The 18,799-nt window shown below is 49.3% G+C and overlaps 2 protein-coding genes across 2 annotated transcripts in view; both read right to left on the reverse strand.

Moving 5' to 3' along the window:
* Window positions 1–316: 316 nt before the first annotated feature.
* Window positions 317–15,510, reverse strand: ramp2 (receptor (G protein-coupled) activity modifying protein 2). The gene is made up of 4 exons (XM_070864060.1): window positions 14,954–15,510; window positions 11,507–11,677; window positions 2,985–3,102; window positions 317–2,077 (listed from the first exon to the last, which is right to left on the reverse strand). The coding sequence occupies exons 1-4, from the start codon at window positions 15,015–15,017 to the stop codon at window positions 1,813–1,815; spliced, it is 618 nt and encodes a 205-aa protein (XP_070720161.1). The 5' UTR covers window positions 15,018–15,510; the 3' UTR covers window positions 317–1,812.
* Window positions 15,511–17,782: 2,272 nt separating this feature from the next.
* The window catches only part of cntnap1 (contactin associated protein 1), a 64,558-nt gene continuing 63,541 nt past the window's right edge, over window positions 17,783–18,799 (reverse strand). Inside the window, exon 16 of the mRNA XM_070863918.1 lies at window positions 17,783–17,979. Coding sequence (XP_070720019.1) covers window positions 17,783–17,979 — 197 coding nt within the window. The remainder of the gene's footprint in view (window positions 17,980–18,799) is intronic.

Here is an 18,799-nt window from a genome sequence, read left to right on the forward strand (position 1 = left end):
ATATATTATATACTGCTGTGTCTCGGTATAGTATAGCACATATACCATATACTGATGTGTCTGGGTGTAGTATAACGCATATACATATACTGCTGCGTCTGGGTATAGTATAACGCATATACATATACTGCCGTGTCTCGGTATAGTATAGCGCATATGCATATACTGCCGTGTCTCGGTATAGTATAGCGCATATACCATATACTGCTGTGTCTCGGTATAATATAGCACACTCAGCTCTTCCATTCCGCGAGCTGCCTGTCAGATCTGGTCAAATTCTAACTGCAGGAGATAAGGAAATAAGTAGATGACAGAATTTGAGAGAAAGTTTCCATTTATTCTGCTTTAGACAAATCCATTGGACCCGCTGCATTGAAGCAGCTGTTTGGTTGAATCAATGCTTCTTCATGGTCTTTACATGGGGTCCCAACAAGGATAAGGTTCAACTTATCCGGAGATTCTTCGCAGCAACAACAACAACAGCACCTGGAATTTACAGTCTTTAATGGAGAAAAATCTAATATGCTACTGAGTAATAAAGGAAAAATGGACAGAGATCCAAAGATTGGGACATTAGGATAAGAGACCAATCGCTTGATCAAAGAGGTGGCTTGTAAGGATGGTTATCAAGGAGGAGGGAGAGGTGGCGAGGCGGATTTGTTTGGGGAGGGCTTTCTGGAGCTTGGGGCCGCGATGGCTGAAGGAACAGTGTGAAGGCTTGGTGGGGGTGCTCAAGAGGCCAGTCAGAGGAATGGAAATGTTTGTGTGGGGGAGAAGGTTTGTGGGGCTGGAGGAGGTCCCAGAGATAAGGAAGGGTGAGGCCATGAAGGGATTTAAACACAAAGATGAGAATTTGAGGTATGGGGGGACTGGGAGGCAATGTAGGTCAGCGAGCACAGAGGTGATGAGTGAATGGGACTTGGTACGTTAGGACACGGCTAGTAGATTACAGAGTGTGCAAGGTGGGAGGCTGGCCGGGAGAGCATTGGAGTCTGGAGATAGCAAAGGCATGGATGAGGGGTTCAGCAGCAGATGAGCTGAGGCTGAGGCGGGCGATGTTCCGGAGGTGGAGGTAGGCAGTCTTGGTGATGGAGCGGTTATGGGGACGGGAGATCATCTCGGGGTCAAATAGGACGCCAAGGTTGTAAACAGTCGGGTTCAGCCTGAGATAGTGGCCAGTTAGAGGGTGAGTCAGTGACGAGGTTATGGAGTTTGTGGTGGAGGCTAAAGACAGTGGCTTCATTCTTCCCAATGTCTAATTGGAAAAAATTGCAGCACACCCAAGCGTGGATATTGGATAATCAGTGTGACTTCACAGAGGCAGTGGAGGGTTGAAAGAGGTGACAGTGAGGTAGAGCTGGGTATCAACAGCATACAACTGGACAGTAACCCCATGAATGCAGAGGATGTTGCCGAGGGGCAGCATGTAGATGATGTAGAAGATGGGCCCAGTGATAGATCTTTGGGGGATTTCAGAGGTAACGGTGTGGGAGTGGGAAGAGAAGCCATTACTGGAGGTTCTCTGGCTATGACTGGATAGCTAAAAGTGCAACCGGGCAAGGCAGCCCACTCAGATGAATAACGGAGGAGAGGCATTGGAGGAGGATAGTGTGGTTAACCGTCTCAAAACCGCGGAGAGTTAGAAGGGGTGCAGGGGTCGTACTATACAATAACCAGTAAAACACGAAGCAGTGTGGCACAGAGCACGATAGGATTATGGGAGGGGCGATGGGGAATATAAACAGGATAGGATAATAGGAATTCAGCTTGGATAAAAGGAATTACAAACACGGATAGACCAATGGTTCAGGTCTATTTTTTGGCGTTGGCTTCACTGCTTTTGCTGCACCAGACGACCAGTGTCACCATAATGGGAATGATGCAGATAGGGGCCAGGATCAGCCCCAGCACAGTGTTCTCAGGAGGGTCAATCAGAACATGATTCTCCTCCATGCTGCAGTTCTGGAAGTAACGAGCATGCATCATAATAAATAACTTCTCGCCAACATCACTTGGCCAATAGGAACCGCAAAGCTCCAATATATGCTCCGAGCAGTGAGTCAAACTACTGTAAAGTCTGCAGGAGAGAGGAGAAGCAGTTAGTGCACAAACGTACAGAATAAACAGTGACTCTGTACAGTTACAGTGAGTGACCCTTACCCTGAATAAACAGTGACTGTGTACAGTTACACAGTGAGTGACCCTTACCCTGAATAAACAGTGACTGTGTACAGTTACAGTGAGTGACCCTTACCCTGAATAAACAGTGACTGTGTACAGTTACAGTGAGTGAACCTTACCCTGAATAAACAGTGACCCTGTACAGTTACAGTGAGTGACCCTTACCCTGAATAAACAGTGACCCTGTACAGTTACAGTGAGTGACCCTTACCCTGAATAAACAGTGACTCTGTACAGTTACAGTGAGTGACCCTGACCCTGAATAAACAGTGACTGTGTACAGTTACAGTGAGTGACCCTTACCCTGAATAAACAGTGACTCTGTACAGTTACAGTGAGTGACCCTTACCCTGAATAAACAATGACTGTGTACAGTTACACATTGAGTGACCCTCACCCTGAATAAACAGTGACTGTACAGTTACACATTGAGTGACCCTTGCCCTGAATAAACAGTGACTGTAGTTACACAGTGAGTGACCCTCACCCTGAATAAACAGTGACTGTACAGTTACACAGTGAGTGACCCTTGCCCTGAATAAACAGTGACTGTACAGTTACACATTGAGTGACCCTTGCCCTGAATAAACAGTGACTGTACAGTTACACTGTGAGTGACCCGCACCCTGAATAAACAGTGACTGTACAGTTACACATTGAGTGACCCTCACCCTGAATAAACAGTGACTGTACAGTTACAGTGAGTGACCCTTACCCTGAATAAACAGTGACTCAGTACAAATGCAATGAATGAAGCAATATGTAGCTTTATATAATCAATCTCTATTTTCCACGACACACACCTGTCAATTGACGTCCAGTTGCACCACTGTTGATGCCCAATTCTCTGCATTTTGTCTTCAAATATTCTGCAACAGTAATGAGTAATGTAGAATAAAGGGTCCATGGTGTAGGTTCCAACTGATTGAGTAAAAGGACATACGTTACAATAATTGGCACAGTAAATATTGAAGATTTACGAACCCTTTCCTGCAGAAAATCTTGTCAAACGAGAGGGGGTAATATAACAGAGAGAGGAATATAACAGAGAGGGGAATATAACAGAGAGGGGAATATAACAGAGAGGGGAATATAACAGAGAGGGGAATATAACTGAGAGGGGAATATAACTGAGAGGAATATAAAAGAGGGGAATATAACAGAGAGGTGAACATAACAGAGAGGGGAATATAACAGAGAGAGGAATATAACAGAGAGGGGAATATAACAGAGAGGGGAATATAACAGAGAGGGGAATATAACAGAGAGGGAAATATAACAGAGAGGGGAATATAACAAAGAGGGGATTATAACACAGAGGAGAATATAAAAGAGGGGAATATAACAGAGAGGAGAATATAACAGAGGGGAATATAACAGAGAGAGGAATATAACAGAGAGAGGAATATAACAGAGAGAGGAATATAACAGAGCGGGGAATATAACAGAGCGGGGAATATAACAGAGAAAGGAATATAACAAAGAGGCGATTATAACAGAGAGGAGAATATAACAGAGAGAGGAATATAACAGAGAGAGGAATATAACAGAGAGGGGAATATAACTGAGAGAGGAATATAACAAAGAGGGTATTATAACACAGAGGAGAATATAAAAGAGGGGAATATAACAGACAAGAATATAACAGACAGAGGAATATAACAGAGAGGGGAATATAACAGAGAGCAGAATATAAAAGAGGGGAATTTAACAGAGAGGGGAATATAACAGAGAAAGGAATATAACAAAGAGGCGATTATAACAGAGAGGAGAATATAACAGAGGGGAATATAACAGAGAGAGGAATATAACAGAGAGAGGAATATAACAGAGAGAGGAATATAACAGAGCGGGGAATATAACAGAGCGGGGAATATAACTGAGAGAGGAATATAACAAAGAGGGGATTATAACACAGAGGAGAATATAAAAGAGGGGAATATAACAGAGAGGTGAACATAACAGAGAGGGGAATATAACAGAGAGAGGAATATAACAGAGAGGGAAATATAACTGAGAGAGGAATATAACAGAGAGGAATATAACAAAGAGGGGATTATAACACAGAGGAGAATATAAAAGACGGGAATATAACAGAGAGGTGAACATAACAGAGAGGGGAATATAACAGAGAGAGGAATATAACAGAGAGGGGAATATAACTGAGAGAGGAATATAACAGAGAGAGGAATATAACAAAGAGGGGATTATAACACAGAGGAGAATATAACAGAGAGGTGAACATAACAGAGACGGGAATATAACAGAGAGAGGAATATAACATACAGAGGAATATAACAGAGAGGGGAATATAACAGACAGGAATATAACAGAGAGGGGAATATAACAGAGAGAGGAATATAACATACAGAGGAATATAATAGAGAGGAGAATATAACAGAGGGGAATATAACAGAGAGAGGAATATAACAGACAGGAATATAACAGACAGAGGAATATAACAGACAGGGGAATATAACAGAGAGGGGAATATAACAGAGAGGGGAATATAACAGAGAGGGGAATATAACAGAGAGGGGAATATAACAGAGAGGGGTATATAACAGAGAGGGGTATATAACAGAGAGGGAATATAACAGAGAGGGGAATATAACAGAGAGGGGAATATAACAGAGAGGGGAATATAACAGAGGGGAATATAACAGAGAGGGGAATATAACAGAGAGGGGAATATAACAGAGAGGGGAATATAACAGAGAGGGAATATAACAGAGAGGGGAATATAACAGAGAGGGGAATATTAATTGGTGTGTACTTATACACAGGTGTGTTACTTCTGTATCAACCTCCATTGTATTATATTGTAGATTTATCTGTGTTCTGCTAACACTTACTAACCTGCCCTCCTGTATAGCTCAGAGACATGGACCATGTACAGTAGACACCTCAAGTTGCTGGAGAAATATCACCAACGATGTCTCCGCAAGATCCTACAAATCCCCTGGGAGGAAGGCGCACGAGCATCCGAGTCCTCATTCAGGCCAACATCCCCAGCACTGAAGCACTGACCACACTCGACCAGCTCCGCTGGGCAGGCCACGTTGTCCACATGCCAAACACGAGTCTCCCAAAGCAAGTGCTCTACTCGAAGTCCCTCACGGCAAATGAGCCAGAGGTGGGCAGCGGAAACGCTACAAGGACACCCTCAAAGCCTCCCTGATAAAGTGCGACATCCCCACTGACACCTGGGAGTCCCTGGCCCAAGACCGCCCTAAGTGGAGGAAGTGCATCCGGGAGGGCGCTGAGCACCTCGAGTCTCAATGTCGAGAGCATGCAGAAATCAAGCGCAGGCAGCGGAAGGAGCGTGCGGCAAACCAGTCCCACCCACCCTTTCCCTCAACGACTCCTGTCCCACCTGTGACACAGTCTGTGGCGCTCGTATTAGACTGTTCAGCCACCAAAGAACTCACTTCAGGAGTGGAAGCAAGTCTTCCTCGATTCCGAGGGACTGCCTATGATGATGATGATGGATGATAATGACTAACATCTGTACTGTCTATTATTTGTACTCAAAGTGGTAAAGTAAATTAGTTGAGAAAAGAATCTTTATAGATAGTGTGGTTGGGCTGTAATTGGAGGGTAATTAGGGGCAGTTAGAGTGTGTATGGTGAGGGCAGGGCAGAGTCATGTGACTCAGTCAAGTGATGTAATTTAGTATTTGCAGCTGAGGGTATAAAAGGTTTGGGCTTGTAGCATGTTGTGGAGGGTGACTTGAGTTGAGTGTGGTTATTGTCATGTATTCAACCAGCATTGTAACCCATGTATAAGCTGACCTAAGTTGTACACTGTGAGAACAATGATTATCAGGTGGTGAACTTGTGGGAGACACTCCTAACCTGGACCTCATGTATAAAAGGGTGCTAAGGAATAAAGGACAGGTCACAGACTGACCTTCTCTCAAGCATGGGCCTCGTGTGCATTTATACTGTGTAGTAAGGATGTATCAGTGGCGATGAGAAACTGGGATTTAAACCACGTGAGCATGGCCACTTGCAGAACAGACGAGAGGTACTGTGTTAAGGAATGGTTGGGACAGAGATTCAACATTGTTAAAGCAGCACACAGTTCTCCAGGCAGACAAGGGCAATCGGGCATGCCCCAACATGTAGTCGAACTCAGAGGGGGAGTTCGACAGAGACAATGGCAAGCTGAACGGCGATTCAGCCATTGCAAGGGACAATGTGGCCAGTAATGGGGCGATCAACACCTGTTAATGGCGCACTCAAGGACAGTCACAGGGGCAGTCAGGGACGATCGACTGGCAAGGGACCTTTTGTTTTCAACAACAGCTCATGTTGGAGGCGTGGAGGCACACACTCAGCCGGTGTTTGCAGAGATGAGCAAAATACCTGCAGAAATTGCAGAAATGAATGCTGGGGGAAATCGCTGGAAGCTGAAGTTCAGCGAGTTCATGTGGAGCATGTATACACCATACACCAGGACGCCACCGATAATGATGAAAGTGCTCCGCAATGGAATCTTAGTATCAATGGAGCTAGGCACGGGGGCCAGCCAGTCCCTGATGGGTATCAAACAGTTCAAAAGATTGTGGGCGTCCAAAGCCAGGAGGCCAAAATTATCGCCGATTGACGCACAGCTACGGACATACACAAAGGAGATCATTCCAGTGCTAGGCAGCGCCGCGGTAGTCGTGACCCACAAAGAATTGGAGAACAGGTTGCCACTCTGGGTTGTCCCGGGGGACAGTCCCGCACTGCTGGGGAGGAGTTGGCTTGCTGCCATGAACTGGAAATGGGGCGATGTCAATGCAATTTCCTCTGTGGAGCGAGTATCATGCTCACAGATCCTGAAGAGGAAGAACATGATATAGAGTTCACTCCACCACAGGTGACCGAACACCGGAACCAAAGGGAGGAGAGCCCAGTCACTGTGGACAGTCCGGATAGGCCCGAGGCACCGCAAACAGCAGACACTCAGGCCAGCGCCCAACTCAGGCGCTCTACAAGAGTGTATAAACCACCAGAGAGACTCAACCTGTGATCCCAATAAGACTTTGGGGGGGGAGGTGATGTCATGTATTCAACCAGCATTGTAACCCATGTATAATCTGACCTAAGTTGTATACTGTGAGAACACTGACCACTAGGTGGTGAACTTGTGGGAGACACTCCTAACGTGGACCTCAGGTATAAAAGGGGAAGCTCCACCCACCTTCATCACTTGAGTGCTAAGGAATAAAGGACAGGTCACAGACTGACCTTCTCTCAAGCATGGGCCTCGTGTGCATTTATGCTGTATAGCAAGGACGTATCAGTTATTCTTTGCTGGGGGCTGATTCCTTAAAAAGTCAAGGGTGGTGAACCCTGGGTCCCAAAGGAAAGAAGAATGACTCTAATGTGAGGTTGCTCCTTTAAGGTAATGTTTGAGAGAGATGGTGTCAAGGTGAAGCATTGTGGGACTTTCACTTGCAGTAAATGCATTGGGTTTTGTCCCTGCAGCAGAGAAGTTTGACCAATTGATGTACTTAGTGGATTTTGATACTTTTCATCCCAGTCAGAAAATCAAGTCTCCATTGTTGGACATTGGTATCACCAGATTTCTTGCCACTTTGAATTCTCTTATTATTTCAAACAGGTAAGCCCCGCTTTGTGATTTGGAGGCCACGGCAGACAGCGAGGTCAGCACCAGTGACATGGACCCTCAGTGTTCATCTCAGCATCTTGGGAAAGGCTGCAAAGTCCAAGAGGATGTTGTTTGAACAGCTGAGCAACAGCCAAGAGATAGTGGACAATCATCACAGGGGGGCTCCACCAACAGACAGCACTGTGGGGGGGGGGACAGGGGACTCCACCAACAGACAGCACTGTGAGGGGGGGGCAGGGGGATCCACCAACAGACAGCACTGTGAGGGGGGGGCAGGGGACTCCACCAACAGACAGCACTGTGAGGGGGGGGCAGGGGGCTCCACCAACAGACAGCACTGTGAGGGGGGGGGCAGGGGGCTCCACCAACAGACAGCACTGTGGGGGGGGGGGCAGGGGGCTCCACCAACAGACAGCACTGTGAGGGGGAGGCAGGGGGCTCCACCAACAGACAGCACTGTGAGGGGGGGGTGCAGGGGGCTCCACCAACAGACAGCACTGTGAGGGGGGGCAGGGGGCTCCACCAACAGACAGCACTGTGAGGGGGGGGGGGGGAAGGCCAGGGGGCTCCACCAACAGACAGCACTGTGGGGGGGGGACAGGGGGCTCCACCAACAGACAGCACTGTGAGGGGGGGGCAGGGGGCTCCACCAACAGACAGCACTGTGAGGGGGGAAGAAGGCCAGGGGGCTCCAGGTGTGTGTATGCGTGTGCCATTTAAACCAATTCAGCAAAGGGATAGTGTAGATAAGTTCAAAGTTTGGCTTACTGCATGTTATTACATAGATGCTCAGCATGAAGATGAACCGGGTAGGAAGCAAACAAGAATTAATAACTTGAAGAAATGAGATAGGAGACCTTTAAATTGCTTTTATGTAAATGCATGGAGTGTTAGAGCAAAGTGTTAGAATTGTAATCCTGTGCTGTGTTGGAGAATTTAGACATATTGTGTATTTCTGAGACATGGCTAGATGACACTGATGGCACAGACATTCACCTAAAGGGCTACAAGGGTTTGAGAAAGGATAGGGTGGGTCAGACAGGAGGTGGGGTTGCTATTTGTATCAGTGAGCATCTAACTGCTGGAGAGGGACTTGATACTGCCTCATCGGGTACAAGTGAACCAAGCTCACGGGCAGGGATTAATTATCGGTAATTGTTATAGGCCCCCGGGTCAGACACTTGAAAGTGATGAGTTATTATGGAAACTGATCACTGATGTTTTTAATATAAAATGCCACGTTTGCTTGGTGGGTGATTTTAATTTTCCTGGCATTCAGGGGCACGATGGTTTACCTGCTGTTGTGGTGGGAAGAGCAGCTGAAAAATGTATAAATATACAAGACTGTTTCCTGACTCAACATAGAAACATAGAAAATAGGTGCAGGAGTAGGCCATTCGGCCCTTCGAGCCGCTTTGTGATTTGGAGGCCATGGCAGACAGCGAGGTCAGCACCAGTGACACGGACCCTCAGTGTTCATCTCAGCATCTTGGGAAAGGCTGCAAAGTCCAAGAGGATGTTGTTTGAACAGCTGAGCAACAGCCAAGAGATAGTGGACAATCATCACAGGGGGGCTCCACCAACAGACAGCACTGTGGGGGGGGGACAGGGGACTCCACCAACAGACAGCACTGTGGGGGGGGGGCAGGGGGTTCCACCAACAGACAGCACTGTGAGGGGGGGGTAGGGGGCTCCATTCAATAAGATCATGGCTGATCATTCCTTCAGTACCCCTTTCCTGCTTTCTCTCCATACCCCTTGATCCCATTAGCTGTAAGGGCCATATCTAACTCCCTCTTGAATATATCCAGTGAACTGGCATCAACAACTCTCTGCGGCAGGGAATTCCACAGTTTAACAACTCTGAGTGAAGCAGTTTCTCCTCATCTCAGTCCTAAATGGCCTACCCCTTATCCGAAGACTATGTCCCCTGGTTCTGGACTTCCCCAACATCGGGAACATTCTTCCCGCATCTAACCTGTCCAGTCCTGTCAGAGTCTTAGGGAATCTCAGAGAAACATATCATCCTTCTAAACTCCAGTGAATAAAGACCCAGTTGATTCAGTCTCTCCTCATATGACAGTCCAGCCATCCCTGGAATCAGTCTGGTGAACCTTCGCTGCACTCCCTCAATAGCAAGAACGTCCTTCCTCAGATTAGGAGACCAAAACTGAACACAATATTCCAGGTGAGGCCTCACTATGGCCCTGTAAGGCTGCATTAAGACTTCCCTGCTCCTATATTCAAATCCCCTTGCTATGAAGGCCAACATACCATTTGCCTTCTTTACTGCCTGCTATACCTGCGTGCCCACTTTCAGTGACTGATGTACCATGACACCCAGGTCTCGTTGCACCTCCTCTTTTCCTAGTCTGCTGCCATTCAGATAATATTCTGCCTTTGTATTTTTGCCCCCAAAATGGATAACCTCACATTTATTCACATTATACTGCATCTGCCATGTATTTGCCCACTCACCTAACTTGTCCAAGTCACCCTGCAGCCTTTTAGCGCCCTCCTCACAGCTCACACCGCCACCCAGTTTAGTGTCATCTGCAAACTTGGAGATATTACACTCTATTCCTTCATTTAAATCGTTAATGTGTATTGTAAAGAGCTGGGGTCCCAGCACTGAGCCCTGCGGCACTCCACTAGTCACTGCCTGCCATTCTAAAAAGGACCTGTTTATCCCGACTCTCTGCTTCCTGTCTGCCAACCTATCCACGTCAGTATATTACCCCCAATACCATGTGCTTTGATTTTGAACACCAATCTCTTGTGCGGGACCTTGTCAAAAGCCTTTTGAAAGTCCAAATACACCACATCCACTGGTTCTCCCTTGTCCACTCTGCCAGTAACATCCTCAAAATATTCTAGAAGATTCGTCAAGCATGATTTCCCTTTCATAAATCCATGCTGACATGGTCCGATCCTGTCACTGCTTTTGAACATGTTAACGAAGTAACTAGGGAAATCATATTGGATCTGGTGTTTCATAATGAGCCTGACCTTGTATCAGGTCTCCATGTGGGGGAACATCTGGGCAACAGTGATCACAAAGTTATACAGTTCCAATTGGCTAGGAGAACGAAAGGTACTGAGAACCTGCAACGTGCACTGGATTTCAGAAGAGCAAACTTCTCCAAGATGGCAGATGATTTGGAACAGGTAAATTGGCTAAACATCCTCGGTGGTGATGAGATCGATGTTGAATATAAATGGAAAACAAACATGTACCCAAAATCAAAAGGAAATATGGTAAGAAAAAGCCAGGGTGGCTGGCTGGCTCTGTACAAAGACAAATGAAATGTAAACAAATGTTTCTATAAACTAAAAACAAGTAATACTCAAATAGGATTGAATACAAAACTAAAGAAAAGGAAGACTGCTATTAGATCAGCAAAAAGACTAATGGAAAATTGGATTGTAGACAACTGGGCAGTAATGGGAAGAATTTTTTTAGTTATGCGAAGAGACCAAGAACTATAAGACTGTATTGGGCCACTGAAGGGCGTTCAAGTACAGGATACAAAGGACTCACGAATTATGGCGGAAATATTAAATGCGTACTTTGCATCCTTGAAGAAGATGCTCTAATATTAGAATTTAATAATACTAGCTCTGTTAACATAGATAAGCATAGAGGGGGGGGGGGGGGAACATAACAGACTCGCTGCTTGTTACACAGTAACTCACTCACCCTCTAGCTTGCTGTCATTGGCTGTGATATTGGCTTGCTCCGTATATCCAACCGTGGACTCTGGCTGTGGTACGAGAACCGAATGGGATCCTGGTGCTGTGATGAAACCTGGGTCTATGGTTGCGTTAAGTTGGTACAGGGTGGAGTTGCTGGTAAGGGATTCAGCGAGAGCTGAGAATATGAGATGTCACTTTCAGATATTCAGCAATAAACAGCAACGTGAAATTCATCTATTATTTTAGAGAAAAATATTGCTTCATTTTCAGCAGCCGGAACAACTTTGGAATAACAGTAACATGGAGTCCAATACTGGGAGGACTATGGCCCTGACATTTACTAGGGCGCGGTAGTTATTCTAGTCGGGAAATCCCCAAACACCGTGAAGTTTTAGCATGTTTGAATTTTTTCCCCAGATTCCCTGGCAGACAGCCTGAGTGACAGGTGTGACTGTGCCTGTTGCTAGGCACTGGTCCCCAGCAAAGGTGCAGGTAGGTTTTGGGGGAGGGGTGGGTGGGAGGTCGGGGAAGATGACAGATCTGTGGGGTGCGGAGGGAAATTGTCAGAGGGGTCAGTGATTGTGGGGAGATCGGGGATCAAAGATCCTAGAGGTGGGTGTTTACAGGGTATATTGTTGGGAAAGAGGGGATACTCCTTCCCTGGCCCACAAGCCATGCTGGAAAGCTACTTACCAGATGATTCTGGCCCTTCTCTCCTATTGCCTCCATGGTTTCCCAAGGCCTGGGAAACCTGGCCGACTGTGGCTAAAAATGGAAACCCTGTTCAAATGGAAGCACGGAGCCTCCTTAAAGGTTTCAATGACCAACCCACTTCCTGATCGCCAGCCCCTCACCCAGTCTCTGTTAAAGCGACAAGGGCGGGTTTGGTGACTGTTTGGAATTTTTTTTACATTTTAACTTCCCACCCGAACCAAATCCAGCCATTCTTGGGATTTACAGTTACCCAAATGGGACAGGGGAGGTCTGGGAGCGTGCTGGAGGGAGAGTTGGCATGTGTCTGAGAATAGGACATTCAATCATGACTGGGAAAACTGCCCCTGAATCCTGGCCAACTCATTAAATGCAGCTTCCTGTTCCTGTTGTAGTTACCTGATGTATGAACCTTGGGCAATGATGGAACAATGGATCGGGACTCGCCCACTACTGGGAGGGCAGACATTAGTCTGTGGGAAACTTTCCATTGCAATGGGACTGTGCATCATCCGATGTTGCACCAGCACTGGCTGACCTTTTTTGCCGTTCTGCATTAAATGCTATGGGTTCTTTAAGTTTGAATAACTCTTGCTGAAGGATTCCACCCTTCCCTGTGGGATTCCTCTATCATTGGGTGCATAGCTTCCCCTCCCAGCTTCCTGTAAGGCAGATCCCTAACTGCACTCTGTCCCTCCCTTAGTCTTAAATCAATCACAATTATATGAAATCTTGGTCTCATTATCTCCTCCAATCTCAAATGGAACTCCCACATCTCCATTCCAAAAAGCTGGGTTTCCCATTTGTGGCAACACAATACAACCCCATCCAGTGTTACCGAACAGTGCCAGGCACCCTGGGGAGGTGCAGTATATACAGGGTCTCCAAACATCAGATTCTAAATACTTCTGCAGGAAACATTATAAAATAGAATTAGAGGTAATGCATTAATTTACTGAAACATCCGAATAGAGAATCCTAGCACAGGAGGCCATTTGACCCATCGTGTCAATGCTGGCTCTTTGAAAGAGCGATCCAATTATTCCCATTCCCAGCTATTTTCCTATAGTTCTGCAATGTTTTCCCTTCACGTATTTATCCAATTTCCTTTTGAAAGTTATTATTGAATCTGCTCCCACCGCCCTTTCGGGCAGCGCGTTCCAGAAAATGAGGCGGCGTGAGTCAGATCTTAACGTTCAGGGACTGAACTTCAGTTGGTCTCTAAACGGGAAATTAGAGACACCCGATCCGCAGAGACTTCCCCAGGAGCCCTGTCCGCAGAGACTTCCCCAGGAGCCCTGTCCGCAGAGACTTCCCCAGGAGCCCGGTCCGCAGAGACTTCCCCAGGAGCCCTGTCCGCAGAGACTTCCCCAGGAGCCCGGTCCGCAGAGACTTCCCCAGGAGCCCGGTCCGCAGAGACTTCCCCAGGAGCCCTGTCCGCAGAGACTTCCCCAGGAGCCCTGTCCGCAGAGACTTCCCCAGGAGCCCTGTCCGCAGAGACTTCCCCAGGAGCCCGCAGAGACTTCCCCAGGAGCCCGGTCCGCAGAGACTTCCCCAGGAGCCCGGTCCGCAGAGACTTCCCCAGGAGCCCGGTCCGCAGAGACTTCCCCAGGAGCCCTGTCCGCAGAGACTTCCCCAGGAGACCTGTCCGCAGAGACTTCCCCAGGAGCCCTGTCCATAGAGACTTCCCCAGGAGCCCTGTCCGCAGAGACTTCCCCAGGAGCCCTGTCCATAGAGACTTCCCCAGGAGCCCTGTCCATAGAGACTTCCCCAGGAGCCCTGTCCAGAGAGACTTCCCCAGGAGCCCTGTCCAGAGAGACTTCCCCAGGAGCCCTGTCCAGAGAGACTTCCCCAGGAGCCCTGTCCAGAGAGACTTCCCCAGGAGCCCTGTCCAGAGAGACTTCCCCAGGAGCCCGCAGAGACTTCCCCAGGAGCCCGGTCCGCAGAGACTTCCCCAGGAGCCCGGTCCGCAGAGACTTCCCCAGGAGCCCGGTCCGCAGAGACTTCCCCAGGAACCCTGTCCACAGAGACTTCCCCAGGAGCCCTGTCCGCAGAGACTTCCCCAGGAGCCCTGTCCGCAGAGACTTCCCCAGGAGCCCTGTCCGCAGAGACTTCCCCAGGAGCCCTGTCCGCAGAGACTTCCCCAGGAGCCCTGTCCGCAGAGACTTCCCCAGGAGCCCTGTCCGCAGAGACTTCCCCAGGAGCCCTGTCCGCAGAGACTTCCCCAGGAGCCCTGTCCGCAGAGACTTCCCCAGGAGCCCTGTCCGCAGAGACTTCCCCAGGAGCCCTGTCCGCAGAGACTTCCCCAGGAGCCCGGTCCGCAGAGACTTCCCCAGGAGCCCGCAGAGACTTCCCCAGGAGCCCGCAGAGACTTCCCCAGGAGCCCTGTCCGCAGAGACTTCCCCAGGAGCCCTGTCCGCAGAGACTTCCCCAGGAGCCCTGTCCGCAGAGACTTCCCCAGGAGACCTGTCCGCAGAGACTTCCCCAGGAGCCCTGTCCGCAGAGACTTCCCCAGGAGCCCTGTCCGCAGAGACTTCCCCAGGATCCCAGAGACTTCCCCAGGAGCCCGGTCCACAGAGACTTCCCCAGGAGCCCGCAGAGACTTCCCCAGGAGTCCCCTCCACTGAAGGGACTAGCAGAAGCTGTAACTGTGAACACTATGTATTCATTAGCCCAGCACTACTCAAACAGTTGAACTTGCCCAGTCTGCTAAAGGCAGATTCATTGTTTTGGTACTTACTTGGTGCCAATACAAGCGCCAGCATCAGTCTGCGCCAGGCAGTGGTTTGAACAGCGAACACCATGGTTGTGATCCCTCCTGTCACCGACTGGCTAATGAGTTTAAAACCAACTCAGTCAGAGTTCTGAAAACAGGAAACAGCAGGCGTGATGCTGTCTAGCACAAGAGGAATGATCACTGGGCTCTCTCTCTCTCTCTCTCTCAAAGCCCACACCCAGAGAGACAAAGGGACTGCAACTCTTCAGCAGGGCCAACTTGCACCTTCGAACAATCCACTCTCGGTAATTCTCTCCGATGTCCTGGCCAGTATTCATCCCTCAACCAAAGCTTGATTTGGTCATTTCTGTTTGTGGGAGCTTGCTGTGCACAAATTGGCTCCTGCATTACCTACATTATAACAATGACCACACTTTGAAGTACACCTGGCTGTAAAGTGCTTTGGGACGTCCTGAGGACAAGAAAGGTGCTATATAAATGCAAGTCCGTAACTTCCTTTCTCAAGGCTGTGCGAAGTTGCATATTGAAATGAACACTGGGTGATGGAGAGAGGAGGCAGGATGGGTGATAGACGTTTCCCTGCCCGGTCGCTCACTCTCACTTCCTCCCCTCCGGTCGCTCACTCTCGGCCACTCCCCCCTCCGGTTGGTCACTGTTGCCCACTCCCCCTGGTCAGTCACTCTCACCCACCCCCCTCCCCCTCCCCCTCGGTCACTCTTGCCTTTTTCCCCCCCCGGGTCTCTTTCTGGATTGCGTGCGGGGCCTGGGGTCTCCGGCTGCTCGGACTCCGACACTAGTTAATCTGACTGTTAATAAGCCACTGGCACCGCTCCCCGTACAGACCCGTGTAACATGTTGTTCGAATCAAGCAGCTGAGTGAGATGGAGTTTAATGTTTGGAAACGACAGCATCTATAATGTTCATTCACTCAGCCTCACTCCTCACTATTAGCACCAGGAGTCTGACTGTTCAAATATCTCCCTATTTACCGCACTCAGCAGATAAGTCTCTCGCACTCATGCTTGACTTTCTTGCAGGTGTGGTCACTGAGATAAGCGCTCTAAGTAAACAGGAACTTGTGTTAGTGCAATAGGGACTGAGAGAAGCCTCATTACACAGGTCAGGGGCCAATGATTTCTGCGGCAGGATGGGAGGCTCCCTCAAACCCCCAATGTGAACAAAAGGATTGGCCATGCAAGCAAGAAATTCCAGCTGCCGAAAGCCCAAGCTGCTGCTTTCCGGGCAGGATGTGGTGAGCCTGAAATTACCGGATCAGACATTCACAACGATTCATTTCGTAATCATCCTGAGTGAAACCGCTCAAAATGCTGTACGTTTTATTACACAGTGACAACCTGCCCTCCTCCCTCCACTGCCCAGCCCCCTCACACCTCTCCCCAGCTCCCTCCACTGCCCAGCCCCCTCACACCGCTGCCCAGCCCCCTCCACTGCCCAGCTCCCTCCACTGCCCAGCCCCCTCACACCGCTGCCCAGCCCCCTCACACCGCTGCCCAGCCCCCTCACACCGCTCCCCAGCCCCCTCCACTGCCCAGCCCCCTCACACCGCTGCCCAGCCCCCTCACACCGCTGCCCAGCCCCCTCACACCGCTCCCCAGCCCCCTCCACTGCCCAGCCCCCTCACACCGCTGCCCAGCCCCCTCCACTGCCCAGCCCCCTCACACCGCTGCCCAGCCCCCTCCACTGCCCAGCCCCCTCACACCGCTGCCCAGCTCCCCCCACTGCCCAGCCCCCTCACACCGCTGCCCAGCCACCATCCCGGCCCCAACAGCACCGTCTCGCACACAGCCTTCAGTCACTTCCGCAGGACTGACCCAGGGCACAGACATTGTACAGTATCTGAGGACGGAGGAATCACAGAATCTGGTCTGTCCAACGGGCACAATGTTGACACTGAAGACTAGGAACAAGGCTGTGGGGAGGATGACCCTATTGCTGAACAAGGCAGCGTGGAGCAGGAACCAGTTCAATGGGAGCAGGAGCAGAATAAGAGTGACCATAACGTGATTGAATTGTATATTATATTGGATAGGGAGACATGTGAGTCACAAACCAAGGCTTTAATTCTCGTTCAGGCAGAAACTGAGCACAGCACACTGGGCAGCACTGTAAACGGATAAAACTTCTGATGAACAGTGGGAGATGGTCAAAGAAAGATTTAGTAGATATCAAGAACAGCAAAGGGAAAGTAAGTAAAAAAAAAAAAATAAGAGCAGCAAAAAACAAATGAGAAAAAACTAGTAAGGGATATTGGGGATAATAGTAAATGGTTTTACAAGTATATTAATAGAAAGAGGGTAGCTGAGAGTTATGTGGGCCCATTAAAGGCGGGTGATATTGTAGTTGGCAATCTGGAAGTGGCAGACTTGCAAACTACTTTGTATTGGTCAACAGTCCTTTGGCATAGAGAATTCCAAAGATTCACCACCCTCTGGGTGAAGAAGTCTCTCATCTCCGTCCTAAATGGCTGACCCCTTATCCTGAGACTGTGACCCCTGGTTCTAGACTCCCCAGCCCGGGGGAAACATCCTCCCTGCATCTACCCTGTCAAGCCCTGCAGGAATTCTGTATGTTTCAATGAGATCAGCTCATCATTCTTCTAAACTTTAGAGAATATCGGCCTAGTCTACCCAACAGCAGATTTGTGCTCCACCGAGCCACTGCCACTCCCTCGGTGCGGCACCTCACCAATCCTAGTATTCTGCTGGCGGACCGATTGCTGGAGTGCTATGACATCCTGCAAGCCCCTTTCCACACTGGTAAACAGAGCCTCAATGGCAGCAAGCTCAGCCTGCAAAGGGAGCACTACAACAATTAGACGTTGAGCAGCTTCTGCTTGTGTGCAATGGAAGCTGAGATATCGGCCATCAGATACTGGGTGATGGTTGGGTCCACAAGTGCACTGATGGAGCTGGAAATCATGGGCTTCAGGCTCTGCGCAAAGCCCTGTGCAAAGTTGGTGCTGGACTCGGCCATGCTCCTTGACATAGCATGCAGGCTTTCTGGCAGACCTGCCAATGCACCAAGCACACCCATCAGCGTTTTTCTGTAGGCCGCCCCATTGGAGTCCTCATCTGAGTCCTGTGCAGCAGAATTCGTGTGCGACCTTGACCTCTGGGTAACTGGCACCTGAGCTACCCTTTCCCCTGCCCTGACTGCAGCCCACTCATGCCCGGTGACTCACCACGCGCAGATCCCGCCTCTAACCTATCATCCTAAAATACGCGGAATGTCATTATCTGAGCTGGTGGCTGCGAAGGTGAGAGCGAGCGAAGGTGAGAGCGAGCGAAGGTGAGAGCGAGCGAAGGTGAGAGCGAGCGAAGGTGAGAGCGAGCGAGGGTGAGAGCGAGCGAAGGTGAGAGCGAGCGAGGGTGAGAGCGAGCGAAGGTGCTGTGTTTTCATCATCAGTACCTTGGTGCTCTTCAATTTGCTGCTCCTCCACCAGTGCCCGACCAGGTGGCAGTCCTTGGCTATCTGAAAGGAAAAAGGTTCAAGGGTCGGGTTGAGGGGAGGGGGAGGTTTGAGGAGAGGGGGAGGTTCAAGGGTCAGGTTGTGAGGAGGGGGAGGTTCAAGGGTCGGGTTGTGGGGAGGGCGAGGGGAGGGGGGAGGTACAAGGGTCGGGTTTGTTATGTATTTAACCCCTTGTAACCTGTATGGCACCTGACCACCAGAAGGCCCACCTGTTGGAGTCCCAAGGGATCCCAGCATTTCTTGGGAGCACGGTATATAAGCAGGCCACCCACGAGGTACCTACACTCTGGAGTCATATTAAAGGAGCTAAGGTCACACTTGCTCATTGTACACAGTATTCAGTTTCATCCTTTATTATGA

Source organism: Pristiophorus japonicus, chromosome 21 (genome assembly GCF_044704955.1).
Source record: "Pristiophorus japonicus isolate sPriJap1 chromosome 21, sPriJap1.hap1, whole genome shotgun sequence".
Classification (NCBI taxonomy): domain Eukaryota; kingdom Metazoa; phylum Chordata; class Chondrichthyes; family Pristiophoridae; genus Pristiophorus; species Pristiophorus japonicus.